Here is a 19,070-nt window from a genome sequence, read left to right on the forward strand (position 1 = left end):
TGTATATATATATATATACGGTATATATATATATACAAATATACAAACCCAAAATGTAATTTTCTAAGTTATCTTTTTATTTTTTATTTCTACTGTTAAATCATCTTTGAGCATCTCTTAGACAGCAGGGTTTATCGATATCTAAAAAAAAAAATGCACAACACGTTTGTTGCAGAGCATCATAAGCAATCTGAAAGCTTCTTCTGCAGGTAGAGTATGGGATTTAAATAGGAGAAGTAATTTAGTTAGTGTTTTGAATAATGACATCAATTTCACTGAAAGAAGTGGATACTAAAAATACTTTATTCAATATAAATTTATTAATTAAAATAAATGATTTAAATGGATCTAATATTCTTGGAGTTTAGGGCTTAAATGAAAAAATCTAACTGAATTCTAATCCTTGTCTGTCTTATTTTATATAGCTGGTCTGATTGAAAAAGGAAAATCAGATCAAGAAAGAAAAACACATCAAGAATTTCTAGGTCAGGCGTTCATTCCAATGGCCCAAACGTAGCATTTGTAAAATTTCATGTAACATTACATGTTTCAGAATAATTTACAGAAAATATACAAGATAAGTTTGTCATGATTGGTTACAGAGTAAACCCAATATGCAAAACACACACGGAGGCTGATGAAAAGTTTAACAAGGTTTATTGTTAACACAAGCACAAGAATATTGCACTGGAACTGGTTCAGGCCTGGGGGCAGGTTCACTGGAGTCTGCAGGGATGACAGTTCAGTTAGCACATGGACTGATGAGTTATGAGTCTTCGAGTTTGCTAAGGAATACCTTGAAGGAGTCCGGGTTTCTCTTTGAGAGAGGAAACTGTTGGGTCCAGAGACTGTTTGTTCAGCAGAGTCCAATAACTGCTTCAGCATCTTACTTCTGACTTTGAGGGAGACCTTGATTTGGGTTTCCAGCTCCTAGCCAAGAGCTGCAGGGGAATGCAGAGAAGAGTCTTCAGGTTTGGCTCACGAGGGCAGGCTCGGCAGGTTAAGCTCATCCAGAGCTTCACGAAGAGACAGGATTCCTGTGAGGCAAAAACAAGGAAGAGTTAGAATCTTATCTCAACTGGAGATAGCAAAGATTCTCAGGTTTACAAGGCTCCGGTTGCTAACCAAACTAGATCAACACTGCGGCATTGAGGCTAGGTCTGAAGGCAGGTTAAATAGTGGTGGGTCTTCTGATGATAAGATGGGCCACAGGTGTGTTAGAGGCTCAGCTCAGGAGGACCCACGGCGCACTCTGCTGGAGGAAGGTGGTACAGCTCCAGATCCCAACAAAGTTGAGCTTTTCGTATTTCACTTATTTAAATATTCTGTTATCTATCAAACGTTCGATAAGAAAGACATTTATCAACACTTATAAAAGTTAAAATAAACAGAATTCCTTCTCAATACCAAAGCTTTTTGAAAACATCCAACTCATCCATTTATAGATTGTATTTATATTCTAATATTAATCTAACGACATTTGGAAAGAGTTTTACATAATTTTTCCATGCTCGTTACCACTCCTATATTTCCTGCTCAAATAAATAGCCAACATAACTTGACCACTGAAAGATTTAAACCACCGTCCTTTTTTTCCTTTCTAATAATAAAAATCCCAAAATAAAAGATTTCTCTGTAAAACTATCTCCAAATAATTTCCAAATGTCACTAAGTTGTGTGAATAAATCCATTATTTGATAGTATTGTACAAAACAATTAAAATGGTTTCTCATAGCAAACAAAAAAGATATTTTTCTGAAATATCAGGATAAATAGAAACAAATACAATAACTGAAACAATACCACGTAGAATAAATCACCAGCATTTTTTCTCAATGGTGGCTTATAAAGAAACCCCCAAACAGGTTTCCCACAAGATCAACCTTAAAAATATTCTTTCCAAAGAATATCTTTTAAGTTCAAATTGTTTAAAGCCTTAATACGTCTCTTATATACCATCTTTCCATTAGCATAATCCAGTACTGTTCGTAAACTTTGTGGCTTAATTGAAAATTTAAAGAACAATTCTGTTTGATCAGGTATTAAAAATGCATTGTACCATCCATGTATTGTCCAGTCTTGTTGCCAAGGAGACAGCATATTCCATTTCACATCAAACAATTTCGAGTAAATATCTTTGATTAGTAACTCTGGTTTTCATAAGCAGTTCTTAAATCATTGCCATATGATCCCAGGATAAACCCAATCAAAGTTCCTTGGAGCAAAGAAGTAGATGTCCCATGTCTCTTTGTTTCCGTCAGCATTTTTAAGACACTAGCATAAAAAATTAAAAACACCTTTCACTTTAGCTTGAGTGGTCCAAAATTGATAAAGTTTTAATAAAACCCAAATTACCTACTATTCAGCCTCACATTCCATAACCTGCCCCCACAAAGATAGCTTATGTTGATCCTATCACACAGTTTATTATTAATCTACTTGTGGAGCCAGCAAATGGTATGGCTCAACAATGTCATATATAAATATGCTAGATTGTAGCCATTGGCTAATTTCCATCTGCAGTCCCGGGACAGGTTAAAGGAGAACTGTGTTTTTTGTTTCTTTTTACATTGGTGTCATGATCGGTTACGAATCTGACCCACATGCAGAGATGACCACTCAGAAAACAAGGAAAAGGTTTAACAGGTTTATTGAAGGAGTAAAGAAGTAGGATGTGGAACTCAGTGAGCTGGTGACCCGGAATTGGAAGTGAGAAGTAAGTTCAATGGTCAGTTCAGGTTCTGTGGGAATCTTGGCAGCGCTGATATTTAGCGTAGCTTGGAACTCACGTTTGAGGGGGCCTTGTTAGTCCTTGAATCCAGACTGTGTGGAGAATCCAGAGTTAGGTGCACACGTTCGCGGGCGGACAGGTAGACTAGCGTTGGACCCAGAGGAGCAATGGAGTGGACTGTCACTCGGATTTCTGATGGGAACTTGAATGGAACATTTGGAGGTTTTGCCCTGCTCAGTGTAACTCTGTTTATCCTTCCAGGGGAGAGAAGGTCCAGGTATCCAGTAACACAGGAATGCTTCCTGCCGAGGAGCAAAGACAAAAAGAAGTTAGACTCAGAGAAACAAAGCTAGATTAGACTCAGCTTAACTCAGCTTGACTAGAGTACCCAAAACTAGCAAACAGTCTGGCGTCGAGGTAGTGGCAGCCCCCTGCTCAAATACTCCTCCAAATAATGATCCAACAAGCAGCAGGTGTGCAGGGAGGGACAGCGAAGACAGGGCACCTCCTGGTGGTGGAAAACGGAGACACACAAACAGACCACACAAACTGGATTCCTAACAATTGGGCCCTTGATGTTACGTTATTACATCATATTCTACTCACCCATATGAGTTTTGTGTCATTCGGAGCTGTTCTGAAGATATTCCGTTAAGTTATATCCAAGTAACGTCGTCCTTGGGGCAGCGACTTGAAGGCACAAACTAAACTGTTCATAATGTATCATTTATGGTACGCCAGCATTCATAACATGTGGGTGAATCACTGTCCCCCAGACATCCGCGGTTATATTTTTTATTATATATTTACTTTTAATGTGATTTGGCCCACTTGAAATGGAAAAAAAAAATCTTTTTGCTCATGAGATGTGTGTTGTATGTTGTAAAGCTCAAGTTTGTGTACTTTGTGTCTTTGTATTTGTGTTTTAGTGTTTATGGTAATCTGACTGATTTATATCTCTATATTCTATATTATATCTATTATATCTCTATCTATTATATTTATATCTCTATATTTAGAGAGAAACATTGAAATAAAGAAATTGAAATTTGAGTCTACATTAAACTTTGTAAGAGTTGGAGGGGGGGCTGCAATTTGTAATTCTCATACAAAAGTAAATTATGCTACACTTAACTAGGAGCAGGTATATAATTTGTATAAGAAAAATAAATATACCGGTAATCAGCAGAATAATCCATTGTTGAGGGTTTGCAGGTTGAAGGAGAAATCAGGTGACATTAGAGAGGAAACTGCAGGAAGAGACGGTAAATGAGCTCAGACTGATCCTTCCAAAGCTCAATTTGGTAAAAATGTAATCTAACCTGTTCTCAAGGTAAACAAGCAAACTGGCGTTAAGTGAAAAATCCAGTCTGGTCAGTTGTAAAGAATATTTCTAGGAGTCAGGTCCACCTTGTGGACTTTTATAACAGGCAGATGGTGAGACATAAAACACTAACACCTTTATAAATGTGCATCTTCATTTATACTTTATACTATACTCATCTCAGCTGACTCCTGTGGATACGGAGGAGAAGCAGTTCTACTCTGAGCCTCTCCTGGATGATTGAAAATGTGGTGCCAATAGGTGCTGATCAGAAAAGGAACAAAGAGTGTTTCCAGAAAGTCTGTAAGAACTCTGTAAGTCATGTTCATTAATAAATAAGATTTATTCGATTTTTTAAAAATGGTCAGTGGGGGCTGATACCCAGGGGGTGGTGATGGGTCTGCAGTAAGCGGTTAGTTGCACCCCTGCATACCCCTGGACGAAGCAGTTGCTTTTAGCTCTTATGTTAATTTAGCCCTCTGCTCTTCTGCTTTATGCTCCCTTTGATTTATTTTATAACAAAAGTTCGATTTAGCTACTTTTAATAATCCTGGTAACTTTTATGTTGAAAATATCAACATAAACACTGTATACATTGGAGGTCTAATATAGTGTATTGTTTGAAACATACATTTTGTCAATATTGATGTATTGTTCCTAGTCACAGCTATCTATCCATCTATTTATCCATCCATATGCCCATACCTGAAAACAGGCTAAAGAACACCCAAACAAGCTGGGTTATAGACATGGAAGCAGTTACTTTTTGGATTTTTCCCCACTAAACCCCACTAACTGTTAATTTAATGAGAAAAATGCATATTTATAAAACAACAAAATTTATAAAACAATAAAAAAAAGGAAACAGTTTAAATAATGGTGCAAAAGGGCATTAGTGTAAAAAAGATCAGTAAAGTGCAACACTAACAGGCCCTTTCAATTTTATTTGCCTTGGCATTGATGAAGATCAAATGTCAATGATGTAGCAGGAGCGACTACTCCTGCCCTAAGCAGGCATGGTCTTGATTCTGTTATGTTTTAGTTTGCTCCATGTTTTCTATTTTGTAGTATTTTCTAGATTTATTTTAGTTCTCAAGTTTTTCTTTGTTGTTTTCTGTTGCCCTCTTGTGTGTGTTCCTTTCCCCTCGGCTTCACACAGCCTACATGACCACTTCTTCAGCTTAATTGTTTTGTGCTACATCACATGAAACGGAGAAAGGAACTCACATCAGGTAACAAAAACCTTTAAATAAACCACAAAACTGGAGAAACTTATGAATGAAATGGTAAAATATTGCCAATAAAGAAGTAAAATGTGTTTGTCTTTCTTGTATTCCTGCTGTCCTCACATTGATGCACACTTGAACAACTGTACTTCGTTTTACTGTCAGAGATTGCACATTTCAAAGGATTGTTGCTGAAAAAGAAAAGGCAAGTTTTGTTTTGCAGAACAGAGATATTAATATTTAGTTTAAATACATTTTAGAGATCCTAGTATTTTCAACAAGCGAATGGTTGTTGTTACTGTACCCTGTCATGTCATTATTATGAAATGTTATTTTTATCTTATAGCCTGCACCTCATGCTCCACCTTTCTTCTGTCCCACATGTAAGATTCGTCTGGTGAACAAAAATAAAGATTGTTTTTTTCTTTTAAAGAAATATCAAATAACTTGTTTATGAGTAAATAACTTAGAAAAGACTTAGAGAGGCTATTGGCAACTGTTTTCCACTCAATCAGCTCCAACTTTAGTTAACCTGCTGATTTTAAACAGCTTTCTAAGCTTTCTAAGGTACTTTTCCACTAACAATAAAACCACATAGTGCAGCTGGAGCCAGTAGCTCCTTAAACCAAAATCCTTCAATAGACCAGAACTTTCCAACTATAACGTTTCAAGCTTCCAAACAATCTTTCTTTTGCGGTTGTTGTCTTGACAATCTGGCCTTGATGACAAAACAGCTGTTGTTAGTTTTATTCAATGTGCCAATACTTCAAATGTTTTAGGATAATATCATTGTATAAACTATTCTTCAATTCAGTTTCCTTCATTTCCATGTTAATCCTCATCTGTTAAGACAAATTATAAAAATGTTAAGCTTTATCTATTAAAATCTCAGTCACCACCTCGAGAATAACATACTGGAAATATTCATCAGATGCAATTTTTAAACAATTTCAAGCTAAAGGCTTTAATAAATTCAAATAGTAAACATTTCTGAATATAACCCAACTCTAAAATAAAATAAAAACTTTAATTTCAAATTGGTATTTAATGTTGAAAAAAAGGGGTTCTGCTCACCATTATTTCTCCCAACCCAAAAAAGGATTCCAGCAATTCCAATAAGAATGAGTCCTCCAACACCTCCGGCAACATAAGCAACTGGAAACACTGAAGGAGAAGCTGAGGAGATCCATAAACAAGAGTTACTTTAAAATCTACAGAAATCCTAGAATGCATAAATAACCTAGAATAAGTTCTAAATATTTCAAAACTAAAGTTCAATGAGAAAAATGCTCAATGATGAGTTTAAAAGTTAACAAAATAGACTGCAAAAGAACCAGAATAACAAAAAAGACAGACATCCTATAAACCACTCCATACTCAATAAGATTGCTTTTACCGTGAGTAACTACTGCTAGAAGTACATATGATAAGGTGCTATGACCACTAGCAGCTAAAGTGAACACAAAGATCATCTTAATTCCTCATGGATTTTTCAAAGGTTTCAAGAAATGGACAAACATATTAACTTTGGGGAATTTAACAAGGGGCAAATTGTGTTCTAGTCAAAGACTCTTCAAAACTGCAGCTTTTTTGGTGTTGGAGTCTGAAGTGCTCACTGTTTATCAAAGGTGTAGAAACAGAGGGTGTTGTGTAATGATCTAATGATTGAGCGGCCTCCTTGGAGCAAATGACTTGGGTTTTTTATTACTGATGCTTATTTATTTATTTTCAATGATTTATCAGTATATAAAGGATTAAAACAACCCTTACCCCAATTTGTACGGATTGTGGATTTATCCAATTTGATGATGATGTCGTCTTTAAAACCAGAGAACTTAAACACACAGTCGTATCTCTTCCAGTCTTCAGGCTGGACAGATGAAACGTTGAATTCAACACTCATCTGGAAGGTTCCATCATTGTTTGCAAGGATCTCTCCTTTCTCCACACCCTCATGAATCTCTTCTCCATCTCTTCTCCAGAAAACGTCAGCACTTTCGGGGTAGAAACCTGTAGCATGGCAGGTCAACATAGAGGTGGGAGTCCTCTGGAGCAGAGACACAGAGGGTCTTTCTATTTAAGAAAAAAATAATAATAAAACAGATGATCTTTGTAATAAATTTGGAAAGATCCTGTTGTTGCTGCATTTAAATTGTGTCATAAATATACCTTTCTTCTGCAGAAAGCTCCTCCCATGATTAACATATCTCTTTAACCAGTCGGGACATATATAGATGCAAAATTTTTTATTGTGCTCTAATCTAGCTTTCTCGGTGTCCCATGTGAGTTTTGTGAGTACAGCTTGTGGTTTGAGAGCAGTCCATGTCAGGTTCTTCAGGTCCAGGGCTAAGATGTCTTCCCCATTATAACCATACTGATTATATCCTCTAATTTCTCCAGTCTCCTCATCCCACTCACAGCCATTCATTATCTGCAAAGTGTAGGGACCTTAAAGACAAGAAAAAAAGACATAATTAACAAAAGAATGTACACTAACATATAAAAAAAGGAAAAGAGTTAATCAAAATCATTAAAAAATAAATGTTTCTAAGACAGGAACAGACTTTAACATCTCATATATGTACCACCAAATTGAATTTAACAAGAAAAGAAATAAAAGAAGATAAACTAAAGGCAGACATGTACTGTTTTTTTTCCCCAGTTTGAGGCAAAAGAGACAATATCAAAGTCATGAATAAGGAAAAAGGTTTCTATGATGAGGTTAAATGTCGCCTTTTTTGCAAGGATTATATTGTTTCATACTGTGTTGTTTTACAAAGCGCCTCTAGGTGGTGCTGCATTCAAGACATGAAAAATAAGCTAATAGAGCATCAAAGCACTTCAGTTAAAGAAAGGATGTAAAAGTATCTGGAAAGAAGGCAAAGGCCTCTTTTCTTTAGTATCCAACAGCCACCAATAGATTTATGTTTTTGATTTTGTTGTTTTCATAAACATCTAATGTTTATTATTGAGAGTTGTCTCTAATTGTTCTAAAGACTTAATTGAACTTTTTTTTGTCTGCATGTGTGTTTGTGTGCTGAATTTCTAATAAATTCATAGTCTAAGGAAAAACTAAACTTTTGTGGACCTGTTTCACATGATTAATGATGACAGTTATAGTTTACCTTGTAACAGGAGACGCTGGCTCCCTTTGAGAGTCACATTACACCATTAAATGATTAATAAATGTTATTCTTTTAGTTTTACCTTGAACATGCTATTTGTTTCACTATGCTTTTAAAATCCTACAAACCTTGTTCACAAAATGATGTCACTAATCTGTAATTCATTCTTATGTGTGTATTTCAGTTAGTTCAGTATATATTCAGTTCATAAAGCCGCAGCCACACCTTGACGATTTAGCCAGGCTGATGTACGAAAAATCTGGCTAAAACTGGGATAAGTTGGATAACTTTGTATAAGTTATGAGCATGCTGAAGTACTCTGAAGCATAGTGACTCATGCTGGCACATGTTGACATACAGCAAGAAGGTATGCCAGCGTATGCTCATTTATGGGCCATAAGTTCTAGCTAAGTTATCTGATGGTTGACATCCATTAAGTGTCAGTTACTCATAAGTCATGGTGTCTAGCTTATCTAAAACCTATGAGTAAGTTGTGCGTAACTTATCTCCAACGCATATCAACGTGTCTGATGTGTTTCTAACTTACAGCTACTGTATGATGACGTATTGGCAGCGTTTTGGTATAAAAGTGGGTTCACTGGAGGAAACCGTTCGTTCTCCTCCAGACTTTATCCCCATCATAGGGTGAGCAAGAAGGTGAGTGTGATGGATCCTCCCTGTGTTCACGCCCTCGGCCACGACCAACAAACTTCGTAGCAGACACAATGCTGAATCTGCTGCGACTGCAAGCCTTCTGTCTTTCTTTTTCTTTGTATTTATTTATTTATTTTTTTTATTTTGATGGGCAGTAAACAGCAGCTAGGTTAATATCGCGATCAAAAACATATTTTTAAGCAGGCTGGGCACCTCCGGGTGATTTGCTGCCCCACTCACGTCACTGGCTTGTGCATCAAAGAAATATTTTAAATATTTAGATACCTTTTTAAATACAGCTGTTCTCAAAATGTACTTTTTAATCTGACAACCAAGCTCTAAATGGAATACATTCTCTGACTGATTTGATATGGCTGTATAGATCAGCCTGATTTACCATTTTGGGATAAAATTAATTCAAGTTGACTGACTGGTTTTATTTCAAAACACTCTCAGTCTGCTGAAAAAATTGCTTTGTAACTGTGGAATAATTTTACTTGAAAATATTCTTGACATTATTTTCATTTTTAGCCACTTTTTAAAGTATTCTTAACAATATCAAAATAAGCAAACTGCTTCCTATTTTTAGTTAACTGATAAAATCCAAATCACGTCACTGGCTTGTGCATCATTTCATGGGAATTATGCTGCCGTGCATTAGGAATAAGTTATGCTATCTTTAGACAGAAGTATTAGACATAAGCATAATGAATACTCTATGTATAAACCCAACTACATTGAAAGTTCAGCGTATGCCAGCGTTTTAGAAGATTTTGGGACGTCAAGGTGTGACTGGGGCTTTACAGGTCCCGCTGTAGAGTTGGAAGACAAAATACATGGAAATTCAATCAGTTGTACTATTGCACTGTTCTTTATCATTTACAGGAAATATGGCAAGCACTGTATACTGAAACCTAAAGCCAATATAGGCGAAGAAAACGTGTTTATTAAAAAGCTCCTTACCTTCAGTGAGGTTTAAACGTTGCTTCAAGCTATTCATGTCTGCTTTAAATACATGTTGACTTTGAAGACACCTCTGAGAATACCACTTCAGGTGGTTGGGATTCTTTTCAAACAGTTTCATCATCCAGTCTTGTTTTGGCTTGACGGTCTTGATGTTGCTGTCATAATATCCCATCTGAACTTCATTTATTGTTGCAACCGCAACAAACTCTGGAAAGCCTGGGACTCCGTAGGTAGCAGTACGGAAATATCTCAGGGAATGTTTCACTGAAGGGTAGAAATTAGAATATTTAGTTGTTGTTTTAAATTGTTACCTTTTTACCTACTTTTTTTTTACTTTTACCTACTTTAAAGCTTTGATTTGTATGAATCATTCTACTGCTGAAGATCTTACACTCATAATAAAAACATGGCATTTAAAACATCCATCTATTTTCTGTCACGCTTATCCCAAGTGGGGCCACAAGGGGTGCTGGTGCCTATCTACAGCTGTCTATGGTCTAGAGGCGTGGTACACCCTGGACAGATCCCCAGTCCATTGCAGGACAACACAGAGACAAACAGGACAAACAACTGTTCACACACACACTCCCAGCTAAGGACAATTTAGAGAAACCAATTAACCTAACAGCCATGTTTTTCGACTATAGGAGGAAGCCAGAGTACCTGGAAAGAACCCATGCATGCTCAGGGACAACAAGCACGCTCCATGCATAAAGACCCGGGCCGGGATTTGCACCCAGAACCTTCTTGCTGCAAGTCAGCAGTGCTACTCACTGCATCACTGAGGAGCCCAACATTTAAAACAGGAATATGAAATCTGACCAATAGAAAGAAATATCTTTATAATACTACGGTATATAAATAGTCTTTATCTTTTTTAGACAGAGTATTTTACAGTTAGCAGCAATAATAAACAGGTAGCGATGGCAGCCAGCTGGGTCTAGATACGCAGACACATACAACTAGTTTAATAAACCGTTAGATTTCAGACTCTCACTAATAGATCTTATACAATGTTTTAGTAACTTACCTGCCGCCACGTTATGTAGAGTTATTCCCAACAGAACCACGAAACTCAGCAGCTTCTTCATGATTCCTCATCTAAACTTTCAAAAACACGATGAACTTGATTTCAGCGCGGATCTGATGTTCACCTTTACACAGCTAGAGACATAAGGCTGGAATATCAACCATTACTTTAACCATTAAGAATTCAGCTTTAATGTCAACGTCACTTGAAACGGGAAAAAACTGGACCAGCAAGTTTACTAATGAAACAGAAAGTCAGACAGAGAGGTAGGACTAAATGGTAATATCATTTTTATTTCAGAAAAGCAGCTGTTAATTGTCTTGGGAAAAAAGTATTCGACTATTCATCCTAGTTAAATAAACAGAGATCGATGGATTTCATTCAGTCGGCACATTTATTCATATCTTTGCAAAGAGAGAACAGTTCATCCTACAGCCTTAATGGCACAGCATTCTGCTCTGTTCTGGGCAGCGTTCGTCCCCACCCTACTTACAACAATGAAAAGCAGTCAGAGTCATAACAAATTACAAACACTTTGGTTAACAGTAACATGTTATGAATAAACCTTGAGAAAGAATCTGGATTGTTATGGGAAAAAGCTATGTCTGACACTAGCATAAAAAAGGGAAAAACACTTTTTTCACTTTGCCTTGAGTGGTCCAAAATTGATAACGTTTTACTGAAACTAAAATTACCTACTATTCAGCCTTACATTCCATAACCTGCCTCCACAAAAAAATAAAAACTCTGTGATAGCTTATGTTGATCCTATCACACAGTTTATTATTAATCTACTTGTGGAGCCAGCAAATGGTATGGCTCAACAATGTCATATATAAATATGCTAGATTGTAGCCATTGGCTAATTTCCATCTGCAGTCCCGGGACAGGTTAAAGGAGAACTGTGTTTTTTGTTTCTTTTTACATTGGTGTCATGATCGGTTACGAATCTGACCCACATGCAGAGATGACCACTCAGAAAACAAGGAAAAGGTTTAACAGGTTTATTGAAGGAGTAAAGAAGTAGGATGTGGAACTCAGTGAGCTGGTGACCCGGAATTGGAAGTGAGAAGTAAGTTCAATGGTCAGTTCAGGTTCTGTGGGAATCTTGGCAGCGCTGATATTTAGCGTAGCTTGGAACTCACGTTTGAGGGGGCCTTGTTAGTCCTTGAATCCAGACTGTGTGGAGAATCCAGAGTTAGGTGCACACGTTCGCGGGCGGACAGGTAGACTAGCGTTGGACCCAGAGGAGCAATGGAGTGGACTGTCACTCGGATTTCTGATGGGAACTTGAATGGAACATTTGGAGGTTTTGCCCTGCTCAGTGTAACTCTGTTTATCCTTCCAGGGGAGAGAAGGTCCAGGTATCCAGTAACACAGGAATGCTTCCTGCCGAGGAGCAAAGACAAAAAGAAGTTAGACTCAGAGAAACAAAGCTAGATTAGACTCAGCTTAACTCAGCTTGACTAGAGTACCCAAAACTAGCAAACAGTCTGGCGTCGAGGTAGTGGCAGCCCCCTGCTCAAATACTCCTCCAAATAATGATCCAACAAGCAGCAGGTGTGCAGGGAGGGACAGCGAAGACAGGGCACCTCCTGGTGGTGGAAAACGGAGACACACAAACAGACCACACAAACTGGATTCCTAACAATTGGGCCCTTGATGTTACGTTATTACATCATATTCTACTCACCCATATGAGTTTTGTGTCATTCGGAGCTGTTCTGAAGATATTCCGTTAAGTTATATCCAAGTAACGTCGTCCTTGGGGCAGCGACTTGAAGGCACAAACTAAACTGTTCATAATGTATCATTTATGGTACGCCAGCATTCATAACATGTGGGTGAATCACTGTCCCCCAGACATCCGCGGTTATATTTTTTATTATATATTTACTTTTAATGTGATTTGGCCCACTTGAAATGGAAAAAAAAAATCTTTTTGCTCATGAGATGTGTGTTGTATGTTGTAAAGCTCAAGTTTGTGTACTTTGTGTCTTTGTATTTGTGTTTTAGTGTTTATGGTAATCTGACTGATTTATATCTCTATATTCTATATTATATCTATTATATCTCTATCTATTATATTTATATCTCTATATTTAGAGAGAAACATTGAAATAAAGAAATTGAAATTTGAGTCTACATTAAACTTTGTAAGAGTTGGAGGGGGGGCTGCAATTTGTAATTCTCATACAAAAGTAAATTATGCTACACTTAACTAGGAGCAGGTATATAATTTGTATAAGAAAAATAAATATACCGGTAATCAGCAGAATAATCCATTGTTGAGGGTTTGCAGGTTGAAGGAGAAATCAGGTGACATTAGAGAGGAAACTGCAGGAAGAGACGGTAAATGAGCTCAGACTGATCCTTCCAAAGCTCAATTTGGTAAAAATGTAATCTAACCTGTTCTCAAGGTAAACAAGCAAACTGGCGTTAAGTGAAAAATCCAGTCTGGTCAGTTGTAAAGAATATTTCTAGGAGTCAGGTTGACCTTGTGGACTTTTATAACAGGCAGATGGTGGGACATAAAACACTAACACCTTTATAAATGTGCATCTTCATTTATACTTATACTCATCTCTTGCTTCATCCAGCTCTGCTGGGAGAAGCCTGAGGAGCTCCTAGGCCAGCAGAGAGATATTGTCCCCTCTGCATGTCCTGGATCACCCCCTTGGCCTCCTCCCAGTGGGACGTGCATGAAACTTGTTAGATTCAAAATATTGTGAGTTCATATTTCATATAGGACAAAAATTAATCTGAAGCACAAAGGGTTTTTCAAACAGAGCTTTTCCTGCAGGAATGAGAAAGGCTGCTGCTCACATCCCAGCACCCTTCTGACCCCCAACAGAACAGCAGAGTCTTTTATTCACAGAGCAGGGTTTTATGACCCTAGAATGACCAACTGGCTGAGAGGCAGGTCATAAAAGTTTATGACCCTGTAAATGCCTTCTGGCTGAAGGCAAGTCTAGAATGAACCTCCTGATTGAATCACAGGACAGAATGTAGCATCTTATTTCTTTAATGTTTCATATGCACACACATTAACTTTATAATCATTATTTGGTTAAACCTAACAAAACTCCTCCGGGGCAACAGAAAAAGATGTCCAAACCACCTCAGCTGACTCCTGTGGATATGGAGGAGAAGCAGTTCTACTCTGAGCCTCTCCTGGATGATTGCAAATGTGGTGCCAATAGGTGCTGATCAGAAAAAGGAACAAAGAGTGTTTCCAGAAAGTCTGTAAGAACTCTGTAAGTCATGTTCATTAATAAATAAGATTTATTCGATTTTTTAAAAATGGTCAGTGGGGGCTGATACCCAGGGGGTGGTGATGGGTCTGCAGTAAGCGGTTAGTTGCACCCCTGCATACCCCTGGACGAAGCAGTTGCTTTTAGCTCTTATGTTAATTTAGCCCTCTGCTCTTCTGCTTTATGCTCCCTTTGATTTATTTTATAACAAAAGTTCGATTTAGCTGCTTTTAATAATCCTGGTAACTTTTATGTTGAAAATATCAACATAAACACTGTATACATTGGCGGTCTAATATAGTGTATTGTTTGAAACATACATTTTGTCAATATTGATTTATTGTTCCTAGTCACAGCTATCTATCCATCTATTTATCCATCCTTATGCCCATACCTGAAAACAGGCTAAAGAACACCCGGACAAGCTGGGTTATAGACATGGAAGCTTACTTTTTGGATTTTTCCCCACTAACTGTTAATTTAAAAGGAGCTGTTATCCCTTAAGAGTTGATCTGATACCTACTTGGTAACAATACCTTTGGCAGGTTGGATAAATCCACTACAGGAGTGCAGCCCAGGCATGGACAATGAATGTACGGATCAAGAATAGAAATATTTCTGATCTATAAACTTATTCGTAGTAAAATGTCTCTGAGACGTAGCAGTGACCGTCTCTAAAAGTTTCAAATTACTTACCAGATAATATTTACTAGTGTTTATGAAGAACAGACTGGCCCACAGGTCTTCTCAGGGACAATATGTAATTTAAAGCCAATAACAAACATTTTCCTCAGTCTAATAATTTAGCAGTGATATAAATAATTCCTTAATTCTGTCTAATTTCTATATACACTTAATGTTCTGCAAAAATTGGTATATTCTGCTATTTAGAGTCTGAATGTCAGCAAGAGACATTTTGTTTTCATTCGAGCATTAACTTCTATTTCTTAACAGTGTTAAAAAATTCTTATTTACAAATTATCTCAATTTGGTTTTTTATCTGACAGTTTTTTTTTTAAAGACTCATAGCTTACATGGTATAGTATTACAAAAAGAAGTTCGGTATTTTATTGATTACAAATGCAACTCCAAGTATTCAATAGTATACAATAAAACCCATAACAAAATAAGGATGAAATTACAACATAAAACAAGTTGAGAGATTCTAAGAAACAATATTTCAATAAAAAAAACATTTAATTCAATATAAGAATTATAAAGTCAACCTCTACTTTAAGCAAACATATTTTTTACTTTAAATTGTTATAGAAAATTAACAATAAAAAAAACACCAAAATATGAGAATTTGCACCTGACCAAAAATTAAATAGTCACATTCAGTATCAGCAAGAAACTACCAGTCATGAAATATTGAAAGTGATAACAGATTTACCAGCTTTATGAATGTTAATCAAAAGGAGAACCACTTACCAATAGCACATGATGCAAACTTTCGATTTTTTTTTTTTAAACCTCAATTTCAAAACAAAGATCTGTTGCAATAGCAAGAAAATCATCAAAATCTTTCAAAAATTTTGGAAAATTGAAATGTAATTTAAATTTTATTTTCAGCAGCTGTAGCATGCAGCAGTTCCATTTCCTCAGTCCCCATTTGCTGTCATTTTTCTGTTGAGACAATTAGACAGAAATATTATTTATACAATTTTTCTATGTTCAATTAATGTTTGAGTCATGAACACAAGGTAGAGATACAAGCTGCAAAAACAAGACTTTACCAGGTAGCAACGGTGTTTCTGATGAGACGCTGCCTTGGCTTTCCTTTGATTTGTTGCTTTCATCTGATTTGTTGCTTTCATCTGATTCGTTACTAGATACAGATGGTCTTGAGGCCTTGGTACGGTCTATATCTAGAAAATAAAAATGTATGTTAAAGTTTAATATTCAGCGAAAAATTACTCTTTAATATTTTCCTTTTTGATTTACCAAAAGCTGAAAGTTTCATACTAGTATTACATTTAATCCAGGTTTCCACTGATATTAGTGAAATAAATATTTAATCCTGATCTTAAATTGGTGCTCAGTGGTTGTTCAGAAAGACAAATGAACACTGATTTAGCTCCATCTAGAGTCTAGACCAAGGGCTAGAGGACTAATTTCAGACAATTTCAGAGGTTTTCCTGGGAAAGTTTTCCACTGTGGTTCTGATTTTTATTATCATTTTTATTATGCAGTGTAATAAGAATGTAAAAATTCTATGTTGAGTTATAAGTCATCTTGATTATGCTTTCCTCAAGCTTTTCGCAAAGACAAGGCAGGTGAACTACCTAACTTGTATGTGCTATATGTATATTTCTATGATGTTTCTATGTTTAATCACAATGAGTTGTGGACAGATGGTAGAGAAACAAGCTGCAAGAACAGGACTTTACCAGGTAGCAATGGTGTTTCTGATGAGGCGCTGCCTTGGCTATCGTCTGATTTGTTGCTTTCAACTGATTTCTCACTAGATACAGATGGTCTTGAGGCCTTGGTACGGTCTGTATCTAGAAAATAAAAATGTTTTTTAAACTTTCATCTTCTTTGGAAAAAAATAAATTTTGTCAGTTTTGTTTTGTTTACCAAAGGCTAACAGTTTCATGCTAGTATTACATTTAATCCAGGTTCCCACTGATATCAGTGAAATAAATATCTAATCCTGATCTTAAATTGGTGCTCAGTGGTTATTCAGAAAGACAAATGAGCGCTGATTTAGCTCCATCTAGAGTCTAGACCATGGACTAGAGGACTATTTTCAGAAAATGTCAGAGGTTGTCTTGGGAAAGTTTTCCACTGTGGTTCTGATTTTTATTAAAGCTTAGCTCATATTATCCTGAGCTATCTCTATAGTTATGCTGCTTAAGGCTTAGACTTTTGGAGGAACCCCCAGCCCCATGAGGGATTGCTGAAGAGTCAATGAGTCCATGCAATCAACTGGTTTTCCTTAGATAGAAAACTTTGAACCAATCTGACTGTATTATCTGATTGAATTGTCTTTATAAAGTGCTTTGAGATGACATGCGATTTAAACCGGAGCTACATAAACTGAATTGAAATTTATTTAATTGAATCATGAGCAAAAGTGCAAGATCCTGGAGAAATTAGCTTTCTCTGCATGGTGTCTGGGCAATCCCTTAGAGATAGGGTGAGGAGTCTCTGCTGAAACTGCTGCCTTTATGACCCGGTCCCAGATTAAGCAAAAAGACTATGGAAATTTTGGAACAAAAATGTTAAAGGAAACTATCCTTTTTGTGCCCCTTTTTTAAAACAAAAGAGCAACAGTTGAAATTTGTTTCAAAAGTAACATAAAACAAATAAGTATCAGAAAGTTTAACATGGACTGTTAATTTTATCTTTCTGAGTGTGCATAGGTGTGTGTTGCGCGATGTATTTGTTATACTGTAAGGACAATTTCCCAAACAAATGCTACATTTATTGAAATTATAGGTACTATTGAGGACCAATTACTAATCCCCATGAGAAGTTTAGTTTAGTTTAGGTTGAGGTAGGGGTTGGTAATTGTAAGAGTAAAGGTCAGGCTTAGACCATAGAAATGAATGCAATATGAATTAAAATAAAAAGAAAGTCCCTAAAATAATAGTAGCTAAGTTAAGATGTGCAAAATTTTCCCAATCTTAATCTTGGTTGGTCTGAAATTCAAAATCTCTTTTTACATGTAGTAAATGTAAATGACGTGTAGGCATATACAAAGCGTTCGATCAGATGAAAGCATTTTAGCAAGCACAGAACTAGCTCTTTTATTTTATTTTTTCGAATGCTGCGATAGTAGAAGAAGAAACTGTCTGTTTTGTAAACAAACACGTACTTGTCGGCTCATCCTTAAATTTAGCTACTCTTTGTGCCCGCCCATCACTTTTCTTTATCTTAAGTCGAGTCTGTTAATGTTCTTTTTTTCAGTAATGAATCTGCTTCGCATCTTTGTATCCATACTTTAGTTGTTGGTGGTCATATTAGTGAAGTAAAGAGCTCAGCAGTAGCTTACATTAAGGCTTCTTCTGAGCCCAGAAACATAAACCCATCAGGCTATCAGAGTGTAGAGAGAACAGATCTGTGCAGGTTTATTTCCTGAACTATATTAACACTTGAACTCCTTTAGCTCATCAACAGCATCTCACTTTAACTCAGGATGTTCATCATGGTGTTACTGCTTTGTCTGCTTCACAATAGTCACGGTCTTCCTCTAAAATGATGTAAAACTAAATAATGACACAATTCAGTAGCAGTTTACTGAGTTTATAATATAGTTGTTAATACGTCTACTCTTTGTTAAATATGGAGGAAGTAAATGTTAAAAATGTAAATATGTTTGTTCATATTTAAAATAAACCTAAAATCCCAAAGTCTAAGAAAATAATTGTGTCCTGTAGTTATATTATGAAGTGAATGTTTCTATGCTGTTTCTACGTTCAATTAATGTTTGAGTCAAAGACACAAGGTAGAGAAACAAGCTGCAAGAACAAGACTTTACCAGGTAGCAGTGGTGTTTCTGATGAGGCGCTGCCTTGGCTTTCATCTGATTTGCCACTAGACAGAGATGATGTTGAGGCCTTGGAAGGGTCTGTATGTAAAAAAATTAAAAACTCTACGTTAATTTTCATCCTCAGTGAAAAAATACATCATTTCATGTTTTTTTTGTATCATTTAGCAAAAGCTTAAAGGAATAGTACACCCAAAACATGATTAGCCTTCATTTTCTACTCACCCCCATGCTGAACAACACTCTGGAGTACTTTTTTGATATC

At 36.4% G+C, this 19,070-nt stretch overlaps 1 protein-coding gene and 1 pseudogene across 1 annotated transcript; both read right to left on the reverse strand.

Annotated features, from left to right (window-relative positions):
* Nucleotides 1–2,980: 2,980 nt before the first annotated feature.
* LOC107089590 (major histocompatibility complex class I-related gene protein-like) lies at nt 2,981–11,208 on the reverse strand. The gene is made up of 5 exons (XM_015382475.1): nt 11,057–11,208; nt 10,024–10,290; nt 7,451–7,729; nt 7,046–7,354; nt 2,981–3,033 (listed from the first exon to the last, which is right to left on the reverse strand). Exons 1-5 carry the CDS (start codon nt 11,115–11,117, stop codon nt 2,981–2,983), a joined length of 969 nt encoding a protein of 322 aa, XP_015237961.1. The 5' UTR covers nt 11,118–11,208.
* Nucleotides 11,209–12,392: 1,184 nt separating this feature from the next.
* Nucleotides 12,393–19,070, reverse strand: part of LOC107089592 — a 25,629-nt pseudogene continuing 18,951 nt past the window's right edge.

Source organism: Cyprinodon variegatus, unplaced genomic scaffold (assembly GCF_000732505.1).
Source record: "Cyprinodon variegatus isolate N-32 unplaced genomic scaffold, C_variegatus-1.0 Scaffold257, whole genome shotgun sequence".
In the NCBI taxonomy this organism is placed as follows: domain Eukaryota; kingdom Metazoa; phylum Chordata; class Actinopteri; order Cyprinodontiformes; family Cyprinodontidae; genus Cyprinodon; species Cyprinodon variegatus.

Coding starts and splice junctions, on each gene's coding strand:
- LOC107089590 (XM_015382475.1), bottom strand. CDS start 11,117: ATGAAGAAGCTGCTGAGTTTCGTGGTTCTGTTGGGAATAACTCTACAT. Junction 7,730..10,023: donor ACGTTTAAACCTCACTGAAG/GTAAGGAGCTTT, acceptor CTTGTCTTTAAG/GTCCCTACACTTTGCAGATA. Junction 3,034..7,045: donor CCGTACAAATTGGGGTAAGG/GTTGTTTTAATC, acceptor GCTCCTCGGCAG/GAAGCATTCCTGTGTTACTG.